Source organism: Amphimedon queenslandica, unplaced genomic scaffold (genome assembly GCF_000090795.2).
Source record: "Amphimedon queenslandica unplaced genomic scaffold, v1.1 AMPQUscaffold_12490, whole genome shotgun sequence".
Taxonomy (NCBI): Eukaryota; Metazoa; Porifera; class Demospongiae; order Haplosclerida; family Niphatidae; genus Amphimedon; species Amphimedon queenslandica.
Window position 1 is genome coordinate 1 of NW_003547273.1, and position 1,076 is coordinate 1,076.

General features: G+C 38.3%; 1 protein-coding gene across 1 annotated transcript in view; it reads left to right on the plus strand.

Annotated features, from left to right (window-relative positions):
- The first annotated feature begins 257 nt into the window (after window positions 1-257).
- LOC109587660 (ubiquitin carboxyl-terminal hydrolase 47-like) overlaps window positions 258-1,076 on the plus strand; it is a 2,540-nt gene continuing 1,721 nt past the window's right edge. Inside the window, exons 1-2 of the mRNA XM_020003882.1 lie at window positions 258-464; window positions 571-796. Coding sequence (XP_019859441.1) covers window positions 358-464; window positions 571-796 — 333 coding nt within the window. The 5' untranslated portion in view covers window positions 258-357. The remainder of the gene's footprint in view (window positions 465-570; window positions 797-1,076) is intronic.

A 1,076-nucleotide genomic window follows, 5' to 3' on the forward strand; every position in this document is an offset into this window, starting at 1 on the left:
CCAGTTATACAGTACCGTACTAACAGGTTATTAAGTGCCCTTTGTTGTTAAGCACCTGGTTCTTATTAGGCACCTAGTTCAATGTAGCTCTTAGCATGGGTTTGTTAAGCGCAGTACAAAACAGTAGGAGTCCAAGCAGTAGGAGTCCAGACAGTAGGAGTCCAGACACTTTTTAAAAAAATGCAAAATCCACAGAATTTTGGGCTATGAAAATTTTCCCACTATACAGTACCAGTAGTTTTGTTTGTCTGTACTCATACATCTGGGCGTGGCAAGGGGTAGAGCCTGTTAATGATAATAATAATAATAGTTTCATATTCTTGTAATAATTTCATTTATTTTTAGTTTTGTAAGTTTATGATGGAGTCTATTGTTGCTAAGGGTACACGAGTGGGAGAATTGAAGAGACAAATTATTGAAGAAGCAAAAGAACAAGGAATTGACTATACCCTTGAATTAGACAAGTAAGTGCATTGTGTGACTATCATGTGACTATCATGTGACTATCATGTGACTATCATGTGACTATCATGCGACTATCATGTGACTATCATGTGACTCATTGTGTAGAATGAGATTACGTGACAAGAATGGAATGTCCCCTGGTACAGTATATCCTGATCATGAGAGGATTTATGATGCCAGGACTGTTGCTACTAGGTTCCATCTTCCTAGGGGTAAACATATTGACGATGTTAATGAGGCTTGGATTGGTGGTACTACAACTACACGTAGGACTGATGATACTAATAGGGAAATACATGTATATGTGGAACCATTGAAAGGTCAGTTTAAAGTTAAAGAAATGATGTACCGTAAATGTTCAAATAAAAGCCCGGACGTTTATTTCTTTCCAGGACAAAAAATGGGGCGTATTCATTACTCTGATTTGAATAATTAGAAATTACGGTCAATGGGGCAGAAGCGCATTATTATGTGCAATGTCAATGGCGATGCAGTCCAAGATAGAGACCTTGTTACCGGTAGTTAGAGGAGCAGAGGAACTGATAGTCGCTGGGCTCAAACACTTACTTGAGTCCATAGGAAAGTCCATGTAAGGAAGAAAAGCTGATTTA